The sequence below is a fragment of the Oenanthe melanoleuca genome, chromosome 18, assembly GCF_029582105.1.
Source record: "Oenanthe melanoleuca isolate GR-GAL-2019-014 chromosome 18, OMel1.0, whole genome shotgun sequence".
NCBI lineage: Eukaryota > Metazoa > Chordata > Aves > Passeriformes > Muscicapidae > Oenanthe > Oenanthe melanoleuca.
This window is the reverse complement of record NC_079351.1, coordinates 9,244,859-9,265,323: the sequence shown is the minus strand read 5'-3', so window position 1 is coordinate 9,265,323 and position 20,465 is coordinate 9,244,859. Positions and strand designations below refer to the sequence as shown.

At 57.9% G+C, this 20,465-nt stretch overlaps 4 protein-coding genes across 9 annotated transcripts; 1 reads left to right on the top strand and 3 right to left on the bottom strand.

Annotated features, from left to right (window-relative positions):
* The first annotated feature begins 570 nt into the window (after positions 1-570).
* BLOC1S3 (biogenesis of lysosomal organelles complex 1 subunit 3) lies at positions 571-2,100 on the top strand. Its single transcript, XM_056506074.1, has 2 exons — positions 571-606; positions 1,156-2,100. The coding sequence occupies exon 2, from the start codon at positions 1,159-1,161 to the stop codon at positions 1,630-1,632; it is 474 nt and encodes a 157-aa protein (XP_056362049.1). The 5' UTR covers positions 571-606; positions 1,156-1,158; the 3' UTR covers positions 1,633-2,100.
* A 273-nt stretch (positions 2,101-2,373) lies between these two features.
* Positions 2,374-6,188, bottom strand: CCDC61 (coiled-coil domain containing 61). Of its 2 annotated transcripts, XM_056506072.1 has the most exons (14): positions 6,103-6,188; positions 4,631-4,791; positions 4,469-4,551; positions 4,216-4,373; positions 4,016-4,144; positions 3,854-3,929; positions 3,689-3,771; positions 3,488-3,600; positions 3,316-3,394; positions 3,144-3,208; positions 2,960-3,038; positions 2,827-2,890; positions 2,667-2,733; positions 2,374-2,578 (listed from the first exon to the last, which is right to left on the bottom strand). In XM_056506072.1, the coding sequence occupies exons 1-14, from the start codon at positions 6,120-6,122 to the stop codon at positions 2,481-2,483; spliced, it is 1,275 nt and encodes a 424-aa protein (XP_056362047.1). In that variant the 5' UTR covers positions 6,123-6,188; the 3' UTR covers positions 2,374-2,480. The 2 variants fall into 2 exon arrangements, with proteins under 2 accessions (XP_056362047.1, XP_056362048.1); XM_056506073.1 differs by having other exon boundaries at positions 4,631-6,185.
* Positions 6,189-7,192: 1,004 nt separating this feature from the next.
* LOC130260493 (ADP-ribosylhydrolase ARH1-like) lies at positions 7,193-11,067 on the bottom strand. Of its 4 annotated transcripts, XR_008841794.1 has the most exons (9): positions 10,999-11,028; positions 10,711-10,934; positions 9,957-10,055; positions 9,782-9,887; positions 9,113-9,192; positions 8,860-9,043; positions 7,872-8,356; positions 7,760-7,797; positions 7,554-7,616 (listed from the first exon to the last, which is right to left on the bottom strand). XR_008841794.1 is itself a non-coding variant. In XM_056505995.1 (7 exons), the coding sequence occupies exons 1-7, from the start codon at positions 11,007-11,009 to the stop codon at positions 7,984-7,986; spliced, it is 1,077 nt and encodes a 358-aa protein (XP_056361970.1). In that variant the 5' UTR covers positions 11,010-11,067; the 3' UTR covers positions 7,193-7,983. The 4 variants fall into 4 exon arrangements, 2 of the variants coding, with proteins under 2 accessions (XP_056361970.1, XP_056361971.1); XR_008841795.1 differs by lacking the exons at positions 7,554-7,616; positions 7,760-7,797 and adding an exon at positions 7,193-7,544; XM_056505995.1 differs by having other exon boundaries at positions 7,193-8,356; positions 10,999-11,067.
* A 2,281-nt stretch (positions 11,068-13,348) lies between these two features.
* LOC130260557 (ubiquitin carboxyl-terminal hydrolase 42-like) lies at positions 13,349-18,633 on the bottom strand. 2 transcript variants are annotated; one of them, XM_056506077.1, is made up of 11 exons: positions 18,477-18,633; positions 17,809-18,009; positions 17,259-17,369; positions 17,075-17,177; positions 16,869-16,936; positions 16,642-16,712; positions 16,016-16,098; positions 15,675-15,786; positions 15,277-15,417; positions 14,963-15,063; positions 13,349-14,228 (listed from the first exon to the last, which is right to left on the bottom strand). In XM_056506077.1, exons 2-11 carry the CDS (start codon positions 17,993-17,995, stop codon positions 13,694-13,696), a joined length of 1,512 nt encoding a protein of 503 aa, XP_056362052.1. In that variant the 5' UTR covers positions 17,996-18,009; positions 18,477-18,633; the 3' UTR covers positions 13,349-13,693. The 2 variants fall into 2 exon arrangements, with proteins under 2 accessions (XP_056362052.1, XP_056362053.1); XM_056506078.1 differs by having other exon boundaries at positions 18,470-18,627.
* Between the last annotated feature and the right edge of the window lie 1,832 nt (positions 18,634-20,465).

The following is a 20,465-nucleotide window of genomic DNA, read 5'->3' as shown; positions in this document are numbered from 1 at the left end:
GTTCTGATCCTTATATCATATAAGGGGCCTTATAGACATGAGGGGGCTCTACACCACCACCTAAAGCCCCAGATCCCCACAGATCTCTGCAGCCTCGGTGCCCTGGAAGCACCACAGCCCCTTCCCCAGCCCGAGGGCTCCCAAAGGCCCTGCCCTAGCTCCCAGTTTGGAGATGATGATGTGAGACCATGCCGAAGGAGTTACAGCAGTGCAGGCAGGAGGCACTGGTCAGTCTTTCCTGTCACAGAATGCCACCAGCCCGGTCCCACAGCGCGTGCCCTCATGAGGCCGCGCTGCCTGGCTCGGGTCACCTCAGTGCCATGAGTCCCTTGCCGTCCCATCTCGGCTCTCCACATCCCATCCCCGTGCTCTTCTCGGGCTACAAGACCCTGCTGGATTCCGTACACAGGAGCCCTGAAGCGGCCCGCAGCCGCTGCCAGCCCCGCTCGGCTCCTGCGTGCTCAAGGGCAGCGTCCCGGGCGGTCTCACCCGCCAGCTCTTTAACGAGCGCGGCAGCGGCTCCCGCCCGCCATGCTGAGCGCCGCCACTTCCGGCTGCGGTCACGTGGGCGGCGCGTCATGTGACCGGCGGCGCTGCGGGCCGGAGGTGCGAGCGGAACGGGGGAGAGGGACGGGGGGACTGGGATCGGGGGGAGCGGGGATGGGGGTGCGGAACGGGGGAGACCGGGATTGGGGGAACCGGGATTGGGGATCCGGTATTGAAGGGAGCGGGGATCGCGGGGAGCGGGATAGGGGAGAGGGACCGGGGGAACTGGGATTGGGGGAACCGGCATTGAGGGGAGCGGGGATGGGGGAGCGGGATGGGGGAACCTGGGGTCACGTCCGGGGCCATGGGAGCCCCTGGGATCGAGGGGATCCGGGATCAGGGAGACCTGGTGTCACTGCCGGGGCCGTGGGGCTGCGAGAGCTCCTGGGATCGAGGGGACTCCGGTGTGGGGTCGGGGATCACTGCCGGGGCCATGGGAGCCCCTGGGATCGAGGGGACCCCGGTGTGGGATCGGGGATCACTGCCGGGCCGTGGGGCTCCAGGAGCCCCCGGGATGGCTGGCGGGGGCCGCGCGGGTCAGAGGGGTCTGAGGATGCGGGAGGGATCCCGCAGGGATGAGCCCGGAGCTGCCCTCCCTGTGTCCCCCAGGGCATGGCCGCCTCCCGCCCGCCCCGGGTGGTGCCGGGCGAAGCCTCCGAGAGCGACTCGGAGCCAGAGCTGCTGGTGGAGACCTCAGCGGAGGCGCCCGGAGCCGGGCTGAAGGTGCCGGGCGAAGCCTCCGAGACGGAAGACGAGGAGGAGGAGGAGCAGAGGCCGAAGACGCCGCCGGTGCCGGCGGAGGAGCCGGCGGCCGTGTGGGGGGGCGGCCCCTCGCTGCTGCAGCAGCGGCTGCGGGAGGGCACGGGGCGGCTGCGGGGCGCGGTGGGCAGCGCCCTGCGGCACAGCTACGGCAGCGCGGCGCGCAGCCTGGGCGGGCTGGGGGGAGCGCTGGGCCGGGCGCAGGTCACCGCCGCCGCCGCCGCGCACTGCCTGCGCCTGGCCCGCCGCGACCTGCGCGCCGTGGCCGACACCATCGACATCGTCACGGCCTGTCACCTCCTGCCCGACATCCGCGGGCAGCTCTGACCCCGCCGCTGTGGGGTACCGCCGGCACCGGCACCCGGCAGACATCTGCGGGCAGCTGCCAGCATCACTGCTGTGATGGCAGCGGCAGTACCGCACCTGTCACCGTCAGGATCAGCACTGCAGTGTCCTGCCCAGGGTGGAGCTGTGCTGGCACCGAGTCATGTGTGCAGCACCCCACACTGACCCTGGAGACCTCCTCACCACGATGGCATCATCACCAGTGCAGCCACAGTGACACTAAACTTTGGCACAGAGATTTCCAGCCTGGTGCCCCAGGATCTGCATGCTCTGGTGACATCGTCACTGCTGGTCCCCTGGCTGCTGCCACCATCCCTGAACTGTACCCTGGTGCTGGCTTGGTACCACTGTCTCCAAATGCCACTGTTTTACGTGACATGGAACTGAATAAAGCCGTGGTGGTGTCAGAGCCATAGTGGGGCACTACTGGCCCACTATGAGGACATTGTGTCTGCTGTGAGGACAGTAATGTGGCAGGAGGGGGGACAGGGACACCCGAGGGTGCAGGGACAGAGTAGGGTGACATGGCTGCTGGTTTCACATTGCAGTGGCCTGCAGTTCCCTGGTAGCCCAAGGGACAAGGTTGGTGGCCTGGGCTGTATCCCACATGTCCCCAAGCACTGGTACTGTCATCCTCCTGTGATGTCCCTGGGCCCCCAGCTCCAACACTGTCCCTCCTGGGTGACACCACTCCCACCCCCATCCCAAGAAGGACACACTCTGTGGCCACACAAGTGTTTATTTGGGGGGACATTTGTACCACACCACCCCTGTCAGCCGCTGAGGACACAGGGAGAGGGTGTGTCCCCTCCTGTGATCCCTGCAGGGGGTCACATGCGTGTGTTCAGGCTGTCCATGTACTCCTGCAGAGCCTGCAGCCGGGCATCGATCTCAGCCAGTTCAGCTGAGGACTCCTTCATGAGGTTCTCTGGGGAGGCCAGTGCATGAAAAAAGGGTTAACAAAGGCCTGAATTGGGGTATCCCTCAAATATCTAGGGGCTCAGATGGGGCCTCACCTTTACCAGGGCGCTTGCCACCAGTCCTGCACCCTGGCAGCTTGTGGCTGGCAGCTGGGCGAGACACCTGGGGGCAAGGTTGGGGGTCACCAGTGACCTCCTGGTCACCCTGCTTTGGGATGAAGAGGGGTGGGGGAATCCCAGAGGGGTAGCCACTCACCAGGCAGGGGCCATTGCAGGATGAGATGCTCAGGGGTCTCCGTGTGCGGGTCAGTCTCCTGTCCCTGCCCAAGGGGGGAGGTTAAAGGGTGCTAGAAGGGATGCCCAAGTATCCTGCCCAGCCCCAGCATTACCTGCAGGGCACGGGCTCAGCGCGCTCACTGGCTCTGCTGCCAGAGCTCCCTCCCAGTCGACAGCTCCGGGAGCTTTCAGCTGCAGGGAGAAATGGGGATGGGGAGAAATGGGGATGGGGGAAGTTAAAGAAGGAGCCTGAACATCAGTGGGTGCAGCCCCATGCTCTGCGTGTTCCCCACTCACCAGACGAGCTGCGCCTGTGGCTCCTCGCCGGGCTGGTGCTGCCAGAAGCCACTCCACGGCGCTGGCTGCACCCAAGGGAGATGGTGGTGAGGGGGAACATGGGGCTGGAGGGAAGAGGAGACCCCCCAAGTACCAGGGAGGGATGGTGACAAGCTCAGTCACCACTGCTTACTTTCTGAGCTCAGCTTCCTTCTGCCGGCACTGCCGGGCCCTGACAAAGGCAGTGGGGTCGAAGCGTGGTGGGCGGGAGCCTGGCAGGGGGAGGCAGAGGAGGGGGTCAGGGTGAGGGGGGTGAGCTGTGTCCTGTCTCCACTCCTGGGTGTGTGTTCCCAAGTGTCCCACACCTGCAGGTGACGGGGACTTCGACGAGGGGTGGCCCCGGCTGCTCCTGTGGCTCTCCAGGGATGCTGAGCGCCGCTCCTGGGGGCGTGGGGCTGGGCTGGCAGATTTCTGGCGGCTGCCAAGAGGACCAGTCCCATCAGGGAGGCACAGGGGGACACCCCACAGTCATGAGTGTCCTCCTGCAGGGTTCACCCCGACCTCACCCCCTCTTGCAGGAGGCCAGTTCAGCCGTCAGGTTCTTCACCCGCAGCTGCAGCCTCTTCTCCGATGCCTTTGCCTGGGTCAGCTGCAAAGGGGGAGAAAAGGTTCTCAGTGCAGCTGGCAGCCCCTGTCCCCACCGAGAGCAGCTCCCACCGCTCCCAGCCCACCTCTGCAGCCATCTGCCGGTACTCGCGCTGGTGCCGCGCCTCTGCTGCCCGCTTCTCCTCCACTGCCTGCCACAGCCTGGGGGGGATGGCAGGGGATGGGCTGGGGGTTCCTTCCTCCCCCTGTGAGACAGGAACAGGAACCCCCAAACCCTTCCCACTCACGCGTCCCGCAAGTGCTGGGTCTCCTCCAGGCGCTGGGCCCGGAGCTGCGCCAGCTGCTCCTGCAGCTCCCGCACCAGGGCCACCAGGTCCGGCCGCCCCGCGTAGGGCAGCGGCAGCGGGTAATGGATCCTGGAGGAGAGCATGGAGCAGGTGAGGCTGGAGTCACCCCCCTGAGACCCCTGCCTGGCGTCCCCTGTCACCTATCGAACTCCACAGAGTAGACGAGGATGAGGTAGCGCTTGCTGTTGAGGGGGGAATGGGTGGAAGGGGGAGGCCGGGTGACTGCCCCCACTTTGCGGCTGTGCAGGGTCTCCAGGTCGGTGTAGGTGAGGAGCTCCAGGCTGACGGAGTCGCTACTCTGCAGAAAGTTTGAAAAGCAGGAGGGCTCGGTGGGACGCACACCCCTCCCCCAGGTACCCCAAAACACCGTGTGGGGGGGCAGCACGGCCACACCTGTGTCAAGGCCGACTCCAGCATGCTGCAGAAAATGCCAAACTGCTTGAAATTCCCCGTTTTGCGGGTCAGGTCCTCGATGACTGCGAGCAGGGAGGGTGTTTCGGTCAGTGGCAGTGTGGGAGATCCCCACAGCCCCCCCAGGCTGCCTCTAACACTCACAGGTGGCATCGAACTCGCCCCTCCACAGGTCGGCGGTGCCGTGAGCCTCCACCTCCACCCGCAGGGAGCTGCGGCTCAGGGTCACCCGCACCGTGTGCGCCCCGGGCCGGAACGCGCACTCGGCCTGCAGGAACCGCGGCTCGGCCATGGCGCCAGGGCGGCTGCGGGAGAGAGCCCTGGGCAGAGAGGGGCACCCCGAGAGCAGAGAGCACCCCAGGGGTACAGAGGGACCCTGTGCAGAGAGGGACACCCCGAGAGCAGAGAGCACCCCAGGGGTACAGAGGGACCCTGGGCAGAGAGCGGCACCCCCGAGTGCACAGAGCACCCCAGGGGTACAGAGGGACCCTGGGCAGAGAGGGGCACCCCCGAGTGCAGAGAGCACCCCAGGGGTACAGAGGGACCCTGGGCAGAGAGGGGCACCCCCGAGTGCAGAGAGCACCCCAGGGGTACAGAGGGACCCTGGGCAGAGAGGGACACCCCGAGAGCAGAGAGCACCCCAGGGGTACAGAGGGACCCTGGGCAGAGAGGGGCACCCCGAGTGCAGAGAGCACCCCAGGGGTACAGAGGGACCCTGGGCAGAGAGCGGCACCCCCGAGTGCACAGAGCACCCCAGGGGTACAGAGGGACCCTGGGCAGAGAGGGGCACCCCCGAGTGCAGAGAGCACCCCAGGGGTACAGAGGGACCCTGGGCAGAGAGCGGCACCCCCGAGTGCAGAGAGCACCCCAGGAATACAGAGAGCACCCCAGGGGTACAGAGAGCACCCCAGGGGTACAGAGGGACCCTGGGCAGAGAGCGGCACCCCCGAGTGCACAGAGCACCCCAGGGGTACAGAGGGACCCTGGGCAGAGAGGGGCACCCCCGAGTGCAGAGAGCACCCCAGGAATACAGAGAGCACCCCAGGGGTACAGAGAGCACCCCAGGGGTACAGAGGGACCCTGGGCAGAGAGGGGCACCCCGAGTGCAGAGAGCACCCCAGGGGTACAGAGGGACCCTGGGCAGAGAGGGGCACCCCGAGAGCAGAGAGCACCCCAGGAATACAGAGGGGCACCCCAGGAGCACACAGGGCACCCTCGGCAGACAGGGGTACCCCAGGAGCACAGAGAGCACCCTCGGGAAAGGGGACCCCAGCTGGAGGGCTTGGGACAGGTGAGCTGGGATGGATTCTGGGCTGCTGAGCACAGCGGGGGAGCAGAATCGAGGGCGCGCACTGACGGGGTAACAAGGGGAGCCCTCAGCACAGCGAGCGCTGATCGGACAGGACCTTAGAGCTTTTGTTGACTTGGGCTCTGCTGGGGGCGGGCGCAGTTTGAAGGGGTGGAGAGAATACAGAGGAACAAGGGGAAAGCCGTGGGCTTGGGCCTGCTGCCTGGGGAGCAGCGGGGATCCCGGGGCTTCGGGGGCCGGTTTGGGGGTGCCGAGGGAAGGGAACTGGGGTGGCCGGGAGCCGCGGTGACGCTCGGCGGACAGATACCGGGAGCAGCTCTGCCGCATCGGGGGAGCTCACCGCCCGCCGCGATCCTCCGCGCCGCCGCCGCGCCCCGCCCCGCCCCGCTCATTGGCCGGCCGTACCGCCCTCCGCCGCTCATTGGCTGCCGGCGCCGCCCGTCATCCCAACGCCGTTAGCCCCTCTGCGCTGCCCGCCAGCCTCCCCTGCCATTGGTTGTCAGACCAAGCCCGCCCCCCGCCCCTTCCGCGCCATTGGTTTCTGCTGCTGTCACTCATTTTTGGGGGCGAGGTGGAGCCACACCTGCCTGTGGCAGGCCCCGCCCCTTCTCCTGCCCCGTGAGGGACTGCGCCGCCATTGATCATGGCAGCGTCTCGCTCCCACGGCGGACACGGAACGGGGCGGGGTACTGGGCTTGGGACAGAGGATCTGGGCTGGATATGGGGGAGGACAGAACTGGAGGCTGTGGAGGAGGGCGCCGACAAATTGCGGAGCAACTGAACCTCCAACCTGTTTTTATTACCCAGTGAGAGGCTGGGGGAAGCCTGGGGGACGCTCCTAGAGGCCCCAGGACTCCACTGAGAACCCCAATGTTTAGGAGGATTTCTCCCCCAAGTTACAAAGTTTCCTCCTGACATGGTTGGAAAGGGCAGCTCCAAATCCCCCTCAGAACATTGCAGGAGGTTGGCAGCCACAAAATAGGAGGGAGGAGAGCAAATACAGCATTCCTCAGACAGCCTCCTGGGACTCGCAGCAGCCCTGCTCAGGCAGTGTGACACTGATGGCATGGTGAGGTCAAACTTGGGACCTTCGAAAGGACACTCTCTGCCCTCTAAATGAGTCTTAGACTTCAAAAACATAAACCTTAGAGTGTATAAATGTAGTTTTGTAGCATGAAAATGTCGGTTTGGACCTTAAATTGACTATTTGGTCTTCCAAGTGCGTAGGCTTTGGTGATTTAAAAGTGGTGCTGTTTTCCTTACTTTTGAGGATTGCATTAGATAAATAAAGGTTTGCCCTTGAAAAACTTGGGGCTGAATCTGAAGAGCAATGCTTTGGACCTTAAGCCCAGGCAGAGGCAGGATGAGAGGTGCAGGGCACAAATCCAGACCCAGAGCTATTCGGGAGGAGATGTTTTTATTGTGGGGGTGGCTGAGGCTCCTTGGGCAGTTCTGGGCTCTCTACCTGGGGTAACTGGGGTGGTCTCCCTTGGACCCCAGCACACCCTGCAGGGCCCAAGGCTCTCCCAAGCCCCTCCGTGACCCCATGCAGGGCTCTGCTGTGCCCTGGCAGCCCCGGGAGCTTTGCAGGGAGAGGGCCAGCAGGTGACAGCAGGGACAGAGGGGCGCTCATTGTCCCCCCCAGGCCAGGCAGGCACAGAGGGGCACTCATTGTTCCCCCCAGGCCAGGCAGGGACAGAGGGGCACTCACTGTCCCCCCCAGGCCAGGCAGGGACAGAGGGGCACTCACTGTTACCCCCAGGCAGGCACAGAGGGGCGCTCATTGTCCCCCCAGGCCAGGCAGGCACAGAGGGGCGCTCACTGTTCCCCCCAGGCAGGCACAGAGGGGCGCTCATTGTCCCCCCAGGCCAGGCAGGCAGAGGGGCACTCACTGTCCCCCCCAGGCAGGCACAGAGGGGCGCTCACTGTTCCCCCCAGGCAGGCAGGCACAGAGGGGCGCTCACCGTGCCCCCCAGGCCAGGCAGGGACAGAGGGGCGCTCACTGTTCCCCCCAGGCAGGCACAGAGGGGCGCTCACCGTGCCCCCCAGGCCAGGCAGGCACAGAGGGGCGCTCACCGTGCCCCCCAGGCCAGGCAGGGACAGAGGGGCGCTCACTGTCCCCCCAGGCCAGGCAGGCACAGAGGGGCGCTCACCGTGCCCCCCAGGCCAGGCAGGCACAGAGGGGCGCTCACCGTGCCCCCCAGGCCAGCGCGTGCAGCCGGTGCGCAGTGTCGCGCAGCCGCCCGCGGTGCTCCAGGCGGCGGTGCAGCCCCGGCGGGATGGACTCCAGCCCCCAGCGCAGCCCCCAGCAGCCAGCAGCGATGGTCCCCGTGGAGTCGCTGTCCCCTCCGTGCAGCACTGCCCTGCCACACAGCTCTTCCCAGCTCCCGCCAGCTGCCAGCAGCGACTCCAAGGCCACCATGGGTGCGTCGTGGCCACTGCGCCCCGGCCACCCCTCCAGTGCCCAGCCTAGGTACTCTGTGTCCCGCTCAGCCGGGGAGGGGAGGGATGGAACCCGTGGTGGGCCACGGCCTTCCAGGAGCCCACGGGAGTCCAGGTACCTACAGAGACATGGGGACACTGAGGTCACTGGGGACACTGGTGGCACCAGACAGTGGGGTAACCAGTGACACTGGGGGTCACTGGGCTGTGACCAGTGTGACAGCAGCCTCTGTGACCCCAGATACCTGTGGGGACACTGGGGACAATCAAGAAACTTGGGGGGTATTATGGCACTGGGCACAGCTGGGACACCAGTAAAAGCAAAGAAATCCAGTGTCCCAGGAACCCCAGGGACAGAGATCACTGTCCCTGAGGATGACACCTCCGGCAGGGACACAAGGGACGCTGAGTGCAGCAGGGCCAGGATGGGCACTGCCAGCACTGTGGACGAACTGGGCATCAGGGTCAGCAGTGGCACCAGTGACACCACTGCGATGCACTGCTGGGACTGGCAGAGCCTGGCTGGCACCAGTGATACTAGTGCACCCTGAGCCCTTCTCAGTATCCTTCCCAGCCCCTCGTGCTGCCAGTGTCCCCCCAGAGCCCTCACAGTGCCCCTCACCGGTGCCACGCCTCCCCAAAGAATGGCCAGGCAGCAGCGTTGTCCTCCACGGCGACCCCGGTGCCCTTCACGTAGTCCCATGCCAGGGGCAGGACCCGCAGCAGCTCAGCCCCCCAGCGCTCTGGGGGTTCACCCCGAGCCCCCAGTGCCCCAAAGAGGGCCACTGCCAGTGCTCCGAGGTACCCTGTGGGGACAGGGAGTCAGGGGGGCTCTGCCATCCCCTCCAGCCCTCCCCTGCCAGTCTGGCACTCACCAGTGGGGTGGTGGTGGGTCATGCGCCCGCTCTCGATGCTCACCCGGATCAGGGTCGGCAGCTCCCAGGTGTGCGGGTACCTGCACTGGCACCAGACCAGTCCCCACACCCCTGCTCCTGCATTCCCAGCCTCGTCCCCATTCCCATACCACCACCCTTGTCCCTGCTGTCCTTGTCCCTGCTGTACCCATTCTCCTAGCCCCATCCCTTCCATGTCCCACTCTCAGCTGTTCTGTGACCCGTGTCCCTCTTCCCTATTGCTGTCCCCATGTTGTCTGTCCCCAGCCTCCCTGCTCCAGCACCACATGTCCCCAAGCCCTGGACCTTGTCCTTTCCAGCTTCACCCAACCCCATGTCACCACCCTACTCTGTGGGGTGTGTCCCCACCCATTCTTCTCCCTCTGACATCCTCATGTCCCTCTTACCCTACCCCATCCCTTCATGTCCCCTTCCCTCCAGCTCTGGCACCCCATTTTCCCAGCCCAAACATCCTCACGTGCCCAGTCCCCCACCCCCTTATTCCCATTCTGTGTGCTCCCATCTCTCCCCATGTCCCTGTGTGGCATCCCTGTCTCCCCCATTGCACCCATTCTGACACCTCCACACCCTTGTCCCCACCCCCCAGCTCTGACACCTCCGTCCCTGTCGCCAGGAGTCCCCGGTGCCCACCTGAGGCCGATGGCCAGGCTGCGCATGGCGGCCCCGCAGCCGGTGCCGCGGGGGTTGAAGGGGATGCGATAGCCCTCGGGCTCCCCCGGCCGCAGCTGCGAGGTGCCTGGGAGCACACGGGGCCGTGAGGCTCCCTGAGCCCCCTGCCTCCCCTGGATCCCTGGGCCCTGCTCACCTAGGATGCTGCTGGGGCCGGGCTTGCGTCCCTCCATGTCCCCCATGGCGGCCACATAGCGGCGAGCCAGCTCCTGCAGGAGGGGCTCCCCCTCCAGACCTGGGCACGGGTGTGAAGACCCACCTGAGGTTACCCAGGCTGGCAGGGAGAGCCCCATGCACCCCCAAAACTGAAAGGGGAGAAGAAGATCCCTATTGCACCACACCCCACACTGCCCCACAGACCCCCAAAACTGGAGAGGAAGCAGGACAAGTTTCATGGAAAAATGGGGAATCCTCCTGAGTACCCCAGACTGAGTGAGAAAGGGGTATCCTGCCAGGTTCCCCAAGTGGGAGGAGGAAATGTCCCCATCTCCAGCACCCAGTATGGGAGGAAAGGGCAGCTAAATGAGGAAAGACACACAGACATAGACAGACACACAGACACAGGCAGACTCACAGCCCCCACACCACCCCCACCCAGAGGAAACGAGGATACACATCCCCCCAAACCTCCCTGGAAACCCCTAAAAGGTGGGGGGAAGTGCAATGAAGATGCCCCAAAGCCCCCAGAGCTCCTCCCAGCAATGCTCCAGTTTGAGTCAGGGACATCCCAAGGCACCCCCAGCCACCAACCAGGCAGCAAGGAACAGAGCAGGGACCCCCCACCCCCAGGGGACACCCCTAGGGGCCATACCCCTCCAGTGCCAGCCTGGGGCCCCACGGGCACCCAGCCCCAGGCCCCTCTGTCCCCGGGTGTCACGGAGCCCCCGCACCTGTGGCCAGCCCCTCGGCGGTGGCGAGGTGCAGGACGGTGTCATCGCTCACGGGCCACTCGGGGGGCTCCAGGCTGATGGCTGCCAGCCCCCCCAGCTGGGCCAGCTCGCCGTGGATCTGGGGGCCCGAGGTGCAGTACTCCCAGCGACCTGCCCGGTAGCCCAGCGCGTCCCCCACCCCGCTCAGCACCATGGCAGCCTCGTAGGACTCCACCGAGGGCACCCTGCGGGAGCAGCGGGGTCAGGGGGTGCCAGGGCGGGGAGCCCCGGGGATCCCGCTGCACTCACGTCTCCTCCATGCTGCAGCAGCTGGGAGCGCCTGTCAGGCTCGGGGCACGGGGCCAGTGCTGGCCAGGGGCCCTTAAGGGGACCAGAGCACCCCGGGGATGTGGGCTACACCCACAGCGAGGGGCAGAGAGCAGGGAGGGACTCCAGGGGCATCCCGGCTGGGGGAAACAGAGGGAAACAGCATCCGGGACATCTCCTCTTAGGGACAAAGCTTTACAATGGCAACAAAGCATCCTTTGAGGGCACAAAACCTAACTTCAGAGTTCAACTCTCTGCGTTCAAAGCTCAGTTTTTAGAGCCCCAAGCCCTCCTTTTAAGACCTTCTTTTGGAGGGTCCAAAGCCTTCTTTTACCACTCAGAGTTTCCACTGGAGTGCCTGAAGAGCTCTAGTCAGCACCGAAGCTTCATTTCTTAGGGCCAGAGAGGTTCACCTACATTGCAGAGTCCACAAGGTCATGTGTAGCATCTCACCAATTAATTTTTTTCATGCCTAAAGCCTCCATTTTGGGGCCAAAATCCTAATTTTTGCATTCCCAACGTCTCTTATATTAGCTATTGCTTTTTTTTTAGGGCACAGAATTTTATCTTTTGGGTCCAAATCCTCATTTATTGGACAGAAATCCTGCCTAGGCTGCAAATCTACATTGCAATGGTCCTAAGCCTGATGTTTCCTTCCCAAGGTCTTAGTTCTGGCTTCCTAATCAGCTCCTTTTAGGCTACAAAGTCTCATTTTTAGTGTCCAAAGAATGTTTCAGTTCACAACTCCTCTTTTTTGTGAGCTCCAAGCAGGGCTTTTCCTCTCCAAAGCCTTCTTTTCAGGCTATTTGGCCCTTTTCCCAGTTAAAAAAAAAAAAAAAAAAAAAAAAGGAAAAAAAAAGAAAAAAGATATAAAAAAACCAAACTACAACAACAAAAAAATCCTCAAAAAAACAACCAAACCCCTGTTTTTTCTTGCTTGGTCACACTCTACAGAAATTAATGTGCCACCTCAGACAGGGTTTGGTTCTGAAGGCAAGTTTACTGTCAGAATCATAACCTCCAGGCTGATGATCATGAAATAACAGAATTCTCAATAATCGGTGAAACCAGGTGGACACCAACAAAACTTCCACACTGGGCTCCTGGAGGGCAGACTTCAGCCTTTTCAAGAAGCTGATTTGGCAAGTTTGTTGGGAAACAGCCCTTAAAAACAAAGGAAGGATGGAAGTACTTCAAGAAAGGAATCTTGAAGGCACAGCAGCAGCTTTGCTGTCAGGGATGACAACTGGCCTGGATGAGCAGGGAACTTCTGAAGGGACTCCTGTTCTTCGTGTCCAAGCCTCATTGTGGGCGAGTGACAGAGCTGTGTGAGTTCCTGCAGTGTCTCTGAGTGCTCCCTTACTAGAGGCAGCACGTGGAGGGGAGTCAGGGCAGTCTGCTGGTGCTCTTTGTGCAGGCTGCTCCCTACTAGGGACACTTTTGGTACTTCCTGCACTCCTCTTCTTCCTCTCTGCCATTGCAGAACTCAGACCATCCGCTCCTCCCTGAATCAAGCACCACTCGTGGTGCCCTCTGCCAGTTTACTGATCATTCTGTCTGCCCCAGCATCCAGTTCAGAAAGACATTAAACAGGATCATCCTTGGGAGATGCTGTTTGTTCCTGGCCCTCCAGTATGGGCACATCCCGCCCATGTCCCTTAGAGTCACTTGAACTCTATTTAAACCCATATTTAAAAGCAACACATTGCTAGTGGGCACATGCAAGCACACAGCTTTCAAAATCCCATCCACAGTGGGTATCTCCACCAGCTGCCTCAAAACCTAGGAGGAAGGAAACACCCTGTAAATTACTCTTACAAAACCATGTCACAACCCACCAAATGGAGGCATGATGTCCACTGATGTAAATTGTCATCAACTGGCTCAACAAAGACACTGCATGATGTGTCAGACTTACTGTTTCCACAACTCTGGCACCCAGCCCAGTATTTAAGACCAAAAGTTGTTGTCTAACAAACCCTTAAATTCTACATTAGGCTTCCACCAGTGGTGGCTAACAAGCCCTTAATTTCATACAGTACACTTCAGGAATTTCTCAACTCTCAGCACCAGCTCCTGAAAAGTGCTGGTTAACAAGCTACAACACACTTCCAGAGGCTCCCCACTCCCTCAACAAACTTCATTGTGAAGCACAGGGTAGAATATCATAGCCATGCTTTGTCCACACAAAGAAAGGGAGGAGAGAAATGAAGACAGAAAAGAAAGAGAGAGAACAAAGTTTATCACCAGTCCATAGATCCCACCTTGGTTCTAGTGTGGATGGTCTGGAGCTGGGACTGCAAGACAAAAAAAGCCAGAGAAAAAGAAAAAAAAGAGCCAAGGGGGCCAATTGGCTTCCTTTAATAGTTACCTTGATGCCTACCTCTGACACTGACTAAACTTTTTGAGCTGCTTTCTTCATGCAGGCACAGCCAGCCCTTTTGGCCCTCTTCTGGGAAGTGAGCATGAGTGTCAAAGCAGAGCAGGACTTTGGCTCAGCACAGTGCTGCCCCACCTCTGCAGGACTGTCTCCTCCAATGACCTTTCCAATTGTAATAATCAGAATGTTTGAGACAAAACATACTTAGATCTGGTCCTCCACAGGCCAACAAGGGGTTTTAATTCTGGCTTTGGCTTTTCTGCTTGTTGATTCCAAACAGGTGGGTTGTTGTTGATTTCAGATGCTGTGCTGCTGCATCACCCAGGCTGTGTTTGTCTGATATACATCTCTGGGATGCTCAGACCTCCACACTGACTGGTAAGAGTTCATGATCTCCACAATCTGGCTCCAGAGACCATAGTCCTGCCATGAAGATCTGCCCAGCTCTCTCTGAACTGGCAAGGCTTGCACCCAAGCAAGGCTTGGTACAGGCACCTGCTGGCAGATCCTGTTGGAGGGCCCTGGAGCTGTGGCACTCCTGGGAACACTCTCAAGGTTTAAAGGACTGGTTCTTTTCCTCCTCCTTCCTGTTAAATTGCTGTTGGTGCTGTTCATGATCCAGCTGAAGAGATCAGTGCCCCGCTGTGGGGATCTGCTGCGGGCCCTCTCCCTGGCACGGTTCCTCTGCCTGTGCTCCACCTTAATCCTGCCAGGCAGAGCCTGTGCTGCAGAGCCTGCCTGCTGCTGGCTGGCTGCTCCCTGGCCGAGCTGGGCATGGGCATGTGGTGCTGGAGAGGAAACTGTCATTCCTGTCATTTTCAAATCCGAGCACCTGGAGGGAAAAAGAGTTATCTCTGTTTCAGGCATTCCTTGTAGGCTCCTCTGGGATTCAGTTGCTTTCTCAGTGCAACACAGAGAAGACTTCACTAAGGTCACCAGTGGTAAGTTTAACTAGGGTCTTCCCACCAGGTCTGCCACTGTCAGAGTGAGTCCTCATCTTTTTACCCCCTATGGCCTCCACTTCACAGAATCCTAGAATTTGGATGGAAGAAATCTCATTCCAACCCCCATGCCATGGGCAGGGACACCTTCCACTATCCCAGGCTGCTCCAAGCCCCATCCAGCCTGGGTTTGGACACTTCCAGGAATGGGGCAGCCACAGCTTCTCTGGGCACCCTGTGCCAGGGCCTCACCAGCCTCACAGGGAAGAATTTCTGCCTAATATTTAATCTAAATCTTCCTTCTTTCACTTTAAAACCATTTCCCTTTTCCCCATCACTACACTTCCTGACAAGGAGTCCCTCCCCATCTTCCCTAGGGGCTCCCTTTAAGTCCTGTTCTCTACACCAGCCAGCTTCAGAGAGCAGACAAGGGGCAGTTTCCACAGGGCAGCACCCTAAAGCCCAGCAGGGAAAGAGGAGGATGAGTGAGGTAGTTCAGAAGTGACAGCACTGAAGGATGCAGGAAGGAATTGTCTCTATGGCAGAAACACTCAGGAGGATGAGAAGACAAACAGATAAGACAGGATAAGGAAATGTTTTCTGACCACATGATCCTGGTTATTACCTGGCATAAAACAGCAAGTAGGCTTGCTGCCCTAGAACTGTGTGGATGTCACAGTTATCCACAGACTCATCGTCCATCTTGTACCACAGCCCATTGCTGGCCTGCAAAGAAATGCATCCAGTTCTGAGAGGAACTGCAGCAACTCCACAGCACCAAAGGCACAAAACTGCCAAACCAGGAGTGCACAAAAACAAATCCAACCGAGCCCTGAAGGAGACCTTCTCCCCAAAACCCTGGCTGCCAGTAACACTGCTGGGAAAGTTTGCCTTTCCCAACACACATTTCTCCGTGTCAGGATGGAAGTTGCTCTTTACCTTTGTGTAGCACAGGAAGTGTCCTTCAAGACAGGTGTCCCCACTGTGAACCACGATGGCATATAAGGAGCAGAGGAGGGGTTCTCCAGATGTGTCAGACATGTATGGCCGAAGATCCAAGTACTCAGGATACTCCACAAACTACAGAGAGACCAAGAGGGCTCAGAAATGAAGCTCAGCTGCCTTAAAAATAAAAATAGCCTTCAGCATGTAATGGCTTGGGTGGCTGAGAACTGTTCTCAACCAAAGCAGCTCTGTCAGAGCAGAGTCCAGGCTCGTCTTTTCATGGGAATTCTCCTCTCCACAGAAGGGAACACAAAAATCCCAACATGAGCCTCTTTGACAGAGCTTTGGGGAATCTTCTGCTTTGGAAAGTAGGACTTCACTTGCATACACACCTTGCTGATCTTTGTGCCAGTCCATTGGTCAGCCCTTTCCAGACACAGTGTGAGGACTCTGGGTGCACGATGGACTGTAGCTTTCTTGGAGGCAGCAGCTTTCTTCTTACACCTTGAAACCAAGCACACAGCCAAGTGCTGAAATGCACCCAATCTTCCCCAAGAAGGCCAGGCAACCTTTCCCCTGTCTCACATATCTTTACCCTACTTTAAGGTTATTCAGAGGCATATTGAAAAAGTTGTGTGTTGTTATTATGTATTAAACCTCCTTGAGAGGATGACTTCAGTGCCATGCAGCCCCTCACGGATCTGGGGTTATTTTTCATGTGGAATCATCTTACTTGCTACATCTGAAGCACTCTTTCTGATCCAGCTGCTTGGGTGTCACACAGTCCTCCAGAACTGTGGTGAGGGATGAGGCTGCCTGGAGGAGTGAGAAGGGAGCTGTAGGAAGTGCTCTTACCCAAACACTTCCCTGGAGCTGACAAGAAGGCCCAGCAGCTGATGCTGAGGAGAGCCAGCATTACCCCAGAAGGAGGCAGAAGGAGGATGTGATGCTGAACATTTCCCTCATGTCCCAGGTGCTCCCAGAGTCACCAAGAGCTCCCTCTGTGTTGCCACCACTCAGATCAGCTACCAATGGCATGCAGGGGCATCAGCAGTGAGAACTGATCCTACCTATGAGCCTGGGAGCCAGAGGGGTATTGAGGGAGGGCAAAGGAAGGAGTAGGAGAGTGTGTCAGGGTGCAGAGGGGGTAATGGTTGCTAGTCCAGCCCAAAGGCAGCACCACAGGCAGACCAGTGCCATGGCCTCTGCAGGAGGACACTGAGGACACTGTGCTTTCCCCTTCCCACTCACCACCAAGCTCCCTTGTGCTCGCAGTATAGGTTTTTAAAACAAGTGCTTTGGCTCTGGAAAGCTACAGGGACCTTGGAATGTCTTGAAGCTCAGTTGCAAACCTCTTACTCTGATATCCAAAGAGACATCCAGGAAGGCCTTGTAGGAAGCAACAACTGCTTGGCAGCTCAAGCACGTGACTGGAAGGAAAATCAAAATGCTGAGTGAAGTTAATTGACTGTGCTGGTTTATGTTTATGGGTTCTCCTATGCCAGTCATCACAGGACCAGCTGCTTGTCACAGGCAGACAGAAGGGCACAGACAAGCCAAGTAAAGCAGTAGTTATGGAAATGTACCTGTATATTTCATGAAGCCCCCAAATATTTGATGGACAATGGTAGTTTGTTGTGAAGAGTCGTCCAAGCTGGAAATAAATGGCAAGGCAGAGAGTTACCTCCTCTGAGGGTTTAGCATTGAAAGGTGTGAGTTTTCCTTGATGGGAGCACACCAAGGAGTCCAGTGGGTTGGGGAAGATTGGACCTTGCAGTTTGCTTGTGCTTACTCGCTGCTTCCACGGAGACAAGCTCTGTGCATGGCGCTGAGAGTGCAGCGCAGGAACTCGTAGGCGTTCTCCTGCCTGCCGTATTCAAACTCTTCTCCTATGACTGAGAAAGGCTTTAGTTGCTTCCCCTTAGCAGAAGGGGAGGCATAGAGGAAAATCTGTTGGAGCACCCGAAACAACTTACATTTGAGGTCCCTGAGGACAGCTCCAGGCAGGATGGCACTGGCTGAGGAGCACAGGACCTTCCTGACGTGCGCTTCCATGGTGCACATCATGCAGAAACCTTGCTGCTGGCCTGCAGGGAAGGAGGGAGGGAGACACGAAGGGAGGGACAGGAGCTTCTCAGGGTAACAAAACATCTTGGTTTCTTGAGAAACCTAATGGCTGAGAACAGTCTCCTCTTCTTTACGCCCAAACTGCCAGTGTCCCAACAAGCCCAGGACATTTTAGTGCACATAAAACAGACTTCAGAGGGAGGCTAACCTGGCAGAAGTGTTCTGTGCAAAAAGCCAAGAGAGTTCAACTTGCAAGGATAGAAACTTGGGGCTAGAAAGAGGTGTTCTGCTGAAGGTGAGTGCACCTTGATAGGACAGGCATCTTTTAGCCAATGCTCAAAGAACATAAGCTCATGGGGCTGAGAAAGAAGGACTGCTGTTCTCCTAAACCTGATCCCAGTTCTGGGAATCCTTGGGGTGTGCCCAGGATTTACAAGGAGTGTTCCCAGAGGTACTCACACGACTGGCTGTGCTTGGAGGAGAGCAGGTAGTTAGCCAGAGGAGGGGTGTATGTCAGGCACTGCAGGATAACATTGACATAGCAAGTATTGCCCAGGTTGAAGAGCCCTGCTCCAGCTCTCTGTCTCTGCTGCCAGTCCATGCAAATCTTCTCAGAGGCAGAGACGATCCTTTGTGGCAGAGCCATTCCCTCGGCAACGTCTGCAGGGAGACAGCGTTTGAAAAGAGATGAGACAATGTTACTCAAAACCATATTCAGATGCTGAGGTGTCTACAGGAGCACCAAGGACAACAGCTCCAGTCACCAACTCAGAAACATGGGGAAAGCCTAACACCCTGCTGACATCTACTGGCAGGGAAGCAGCTTTGGAAAACTGTTCTCCTGTGTACTCTGCCAAAAGTCCAAAAAATCCACTCTGATTCTGGGCCTCAGGCCACCTTCCTTTCCTTCTAGAGTCTTTTATTTCAGGACTCACAGGAGCTGTTCCACCTTGCAGCCATCACTCCTCTCTGGAACAGAGGGGAAACCTTTGGATGGCAAAGATCTCCTTTAGAAAGATCCCCTCCAGAAAGATCAGGCCAGCACCAATCCCATCCCTTGAAGCGAAAGGAAATAATTGTAGCTCAACAAAATTATTTAGAAACCCCAAACATGACTCACAAAGCACCTTCAGCTATCAAAAACGTTTTGATGGTGTTTGTAGCTGTTGTCAAGGATGAAGAATGCTTGGAAAAAGGCAGGCCCACTCTAGAAGGAGCCTAGATATCCCGAAGGCCAGCTCAGCCCAGCTGAGCTTTCAGTGGCTCACTCCTCAGGACAGCCAGCCTTGGGCAGGTGAGATCACAATTGCAGGGCCAGTGCCAAATCTCTGCCCCTCTGTGACATGAGGCCACATGGGGTCATGTCCTTTGAGGCCACAGAACCCCAAGGCCCAGGCACCTCTCACAGCTCAAACTGCACCAGGTGCTGTGAGCAAAGGGCTGTTTGTGTGTCAGCAGAGCTCCTGCCTCTTCCAGCAGCTCCAGCAGCCAGAGCAGCCCCAGGCTGCTGAGGGCTGGAAATGAGCCTGGTCACAGTTCAGGTTGGTACACTTTGGAATGCTGGGGGTTTCTGTTCCACTCTTCCCAGCTTCTTCCAGGCTTTTAAATACCTAAAGATCCTTTTTAGGAGGAAAAGCCTTCAGTTGTGGCAGTGAAGCATCCTTTGAGAGCACAAATCCTAACTTCAAGGCCCTCATTTCCATTTCCAAAGGCCCATTTTTAGTTGTCACAGACCCAGTTTAAAGACAAGTCCCTTTTAGAGGATCCAAAGCCCTCTTTTAGAGCTCAAAGCTTCCACTAGAATGCCTAAAGCCCTCTAGTCAGCATCAAAACTCTGTTCCATGAGTCCAGAGAGGAACCAGCTTCACCTCAAGTTTGTGAGAGTGAAAAGCATTCTTAGCACAAAATAATTCATATTGCTCTTTGGGTGTGGTGCAAATAAAGAGTTTGTACTTAGAAGGGGAAGGTCAGTAAAATCATTCAGTCCTGACAGAGCTGATTGGAGAGCAGGGATGTTTGCAGCTTGGCTCTGTGCTAGGGGTGGTTTCCAGCTGGGCTCGGTGCTTTCCCTTCTCTTGCAAGTCAGCAGTGCTCTGGTGTGGGAGTTTTGGTGAGAGCTGACAGTGCCCAGTGCCCATCCCCATCTGTGTGAGAGCTCTGTTGTGGATCCTGGCTCTCAGAGAATGGAAGAACATGATCCTGCATAGGGATGGGAAGATGAATCTTCTCGTCCTTGGTTCTGCAGTTTATAGGCTGCAAAAGAAAAAAAAAAAAAAAAAAAAAAAAAAAAAAAAAAAAAAAAAAAAAAAAAAAAAAAAAAAAAAAAAAAAAAAAAAAAAAGTGAATTCCAGCACTGCCTCTTTCCTCTTCTCGAACATTTCGTGTGGGACCAGCTGTTGAACGTTCTTGGTTTTGTAGCTGGGCTCTGTGGGACGGAAAATGCAGAAGGTGCATAGATCTGTGCCGGGACAGGGAGGATCTCGCCTTTTTCCTGGGCACGCACCAGAACAACCACACGAGAGCGCTGCCGGCTCGCAGAAGAGAAAACGCACCGAGCCCGGCCCGAAACCGCCCCAAACGCAGCGCCAGCTGCAAGCACCCCTGCTCTCAAATACCTGTGCCAGGACAGAAAGCTTTCGCTGTCCTTCCCCAAGTACAAACTCTTATTTGCAGCACACCCAAAGGGTGTGACACATGAATTCCTTTGAGAAGAAGTCTTTTCACTCTCACAGCATCCGTCTGTAATGGAAAGTTGAAAACATCCGGCAAAAACAGAGCTCACAAAGCGCCAGCTGAGAAAGATCTTGCTGCCTACAGTTCAACTGCACCCACCAGACTACCCTGGTTCTTCCCTTTCCTTCTCAGCACTGTGTCCTGCCATATCCTTCAGTCTCACCGAGTCAGGATCAAACAGAGCAGCACCAGGCACTGCTCCCACTCTGAAGGTGCCAGGACTGAAAGCTCAGCAGCCTGGAGTTTGCATTCCCACTGGAACACTTCAACAGGTCTAGCCCACAGAGCTGCCTACTAGGAAAAGCAATTAAATTCACCAAGGAACACCCAATGTGTGGAATCAAAATTGGTTTCTTTGCCAAAGAGAGGAACTATAAGCCCAT

Bases quoted from the DNA above. Each gene is read 5' to 3' on its own strand.
- LOC130260557 (XM_056506077.1), bottom strand. From the start codon at position 17,995: ATGGCTCTGCCACAAAGGATCGTCTCTGCCTCTGAGAAGATTTGCATG. The intron at 15,787-16,015 runs GTAAGATGATTC...CTTGGTTTCAAG, and splicing joins GAGTGCTTCAGATGTAGCAA to GTGTAAGAAGAAAGCTGCTG. The intron at 15,064-15,276 runs GTAAAGAGCAAC...ATTTCTTTGCAG, and splicing joins ACTTCCTGTGCTACACAAAG to GCCAGCAATGGGCTGTGGTA.
- BLOC1S3 (XM_056506074.1), top strand. From the start codon at position 1,159: ATGGCCGCCTCCCGCCCGCCCCGGGTGGTGCCGGGCGAAGCCTCCGAG.
- LOC130260493 (XM_056505995.1), bottom strand. The intron at 10,056-10,710 runs GTGCGGGGGCTC...ACCCGTGCCCAG, and splicing joins CGCCGAGGGGCTGGCCACAG to GTCTGGAGGGGGAGCCCCTC. The intron at 8,357-8,859 runs GTGAGGGGCACT...ATGTCTCTGTAG, and splicing joins TTTGGGGAGGCGTGGCACCG to GTACCTGGACTCCCGTGGGC.
- CCDC61 (XM_056506073.1), bottom strand. From the start codon at position 6,122: ATGCGGCAGAGCTGCTCCCGGTATCTGTCCGCCGAGCGTCACCGCGGC. The intron at 4,145-4,215 runs GTGACAGGGGAC...GCTCTCCTCCAG, and splicing joins TACTCTGTGGAGTTCGATAG to GATCCATTACCCGCTGCCGC. The intron at 3,601-3,688 runs GTGAGGTCGGGG...TCCTCTTGGCAG, and splicing joins CTGGCCTCCTGCAAGAGGGG to CCGCCAGAAATCTGCCAGCC.